A 1,390-nucleotide genomic window follows, 5' to 3' on the forward strand; every position below is an offset into this window, starting at 1 on the left:
TATGCCACTCACGATCATGTGTTTGTGAATCATTTCAGACTCTGAAGGCCCTGGACACCATATCAGATGCCAAGGACTGGTCAAAAACCAGGGTTTACTCAGACCTGTGTGTGCAGACAGTCAGGAGAGCCATGTCTCATCTTGTGCAGACTTTTATAGCAGAACTGAGAACTCTGACAAACACGGGTAAATATGCTGCATTTGCTTCATTCGTTATGATGTCTATTATCATGAATGACCCATAACTGTGTTGCCACTTCTTACAGAACTGACCAAAATGAGACAATATAAAGGTGAGGTCATACCTACATTTGTTTCACTTTTCTTTCAAAATTCAGATATTATTACCAAAGATGGCAGCTTTGATTAAACTTATTTTTTTTCAGAGTCAGTCACCTTTGACCAAGCCACTGCTGGCTGCGGCCTTAGGGTGACTCAATTTGGGAATTTGAGGTGCTACAGACCTGCAAGTTCATCATCGTCTGATGACTTCTTTGATGAGAGGTTTGACTTTCCCATGATTTTGGGGAAGAAGGGCTTCACCTCTGGACGGCACTACTGGGAAGTCCAAGTGGGCCTTAGAAGCAACTGGGATGTTGGTGTTGCCAAGGAAACAGTGAACAGAACAGGGAGGGTCAGCCTGAAAAAAGAAAATGGATTCTTTGCCATAGGAAAGAGGGGTTTTGATTATCAAGCTCATTGTACACCCTTCACTGCACTCCACCTGTGTCCCAGGCCAAAATATGTGGGAGTTTATTTGGACTATGAGGAAGGCAGGGTCTCTTTCTACGATATTAATGAGAAGCTGCACATTTTCTCTTTCACAAGAGAATCTTTCACAGGGAAACTCTTCCCCTACTTTTATCTGTTCAGCAGGGCAAAGAAATCTGAGCCCTTGAGTATCCTCTAACTTCTATGCAAGATCCTTTCTCTCATTCGCTCCCTCGAGAAAGCTATAGATAGTATAGAACTGTTGTTACGTCAAAACTCACAATTTCAGTGTGAGCAATTGAAATCTGAACATCATTAAAGGCTAAGCTATGATAGCAGCAACATATTGTGAAATGACCAGCAACAACTATGCACCATAGACTATATTGTACTGGGGTGTAGTGCTTTTTAGTCTTAATATTAGTAGAGCCTTATTTCAGTCTAACACTGTGCCTAGGAAGCTTGGCATGAGTAGCACATTAGCACAGCAGCAGCATCTTCAGTCCTCTTGATATGTGTACACAGGATATCTTAAGTACTGAGTGTAGGTCAGTCACTTTTTGGCAGTGCTAAGAGCCATGAATGTGTGTTTGCATCATTACTGAAATAAACATTTTGAATGGTTTTGTTGCCCTATTTGGAGATTCAGCTGAACTGTTATGAGAAAGCGCCACCCCCT

General features: G+C 42.0%; 1 protein-coding gene across 1 annotated transcript; it reads left to right on the forward strand.

The window, feature by feature from the left end:
* Positions 1-38: 38 nt before the first annotated feature.
* LOC111664907 (E3 ubiquitin-protein ligase TRIM39-like) lies at positions 39-1,335 on the forward strand (the record flags this gene model as incomplete). The annotated part of the gene is made up of 3 exons (XM_023419744.2): positions 39-186; positions 267-293; positions 387-1,335. Coding segments are annotated over 3 exons (699 nt in total), but the record flags the coding sequence as incomplete, so codon positions are not given.
* Positions 1,336-1,390: the final 55 nt, after the last annotated feature.

This window comes from Seriola lalandi, unplaced genomic scaffold (assembly GCF_002814215.2).
Source record: "Seriola lalandi dorsalis isolate HSWRI2012SDOR001 ecotype SW California unplaced genomic scaffold, Sedor1 jcf7180001959976, whole genome shotgun sequence".
NCBI classification, from domain to species: domain Eukaryota; kingdom Metazoa; phylum Chordata; class Actinopteri; order Carangiformes; family Carangidae; genus Seriola; species Seriola lalandi.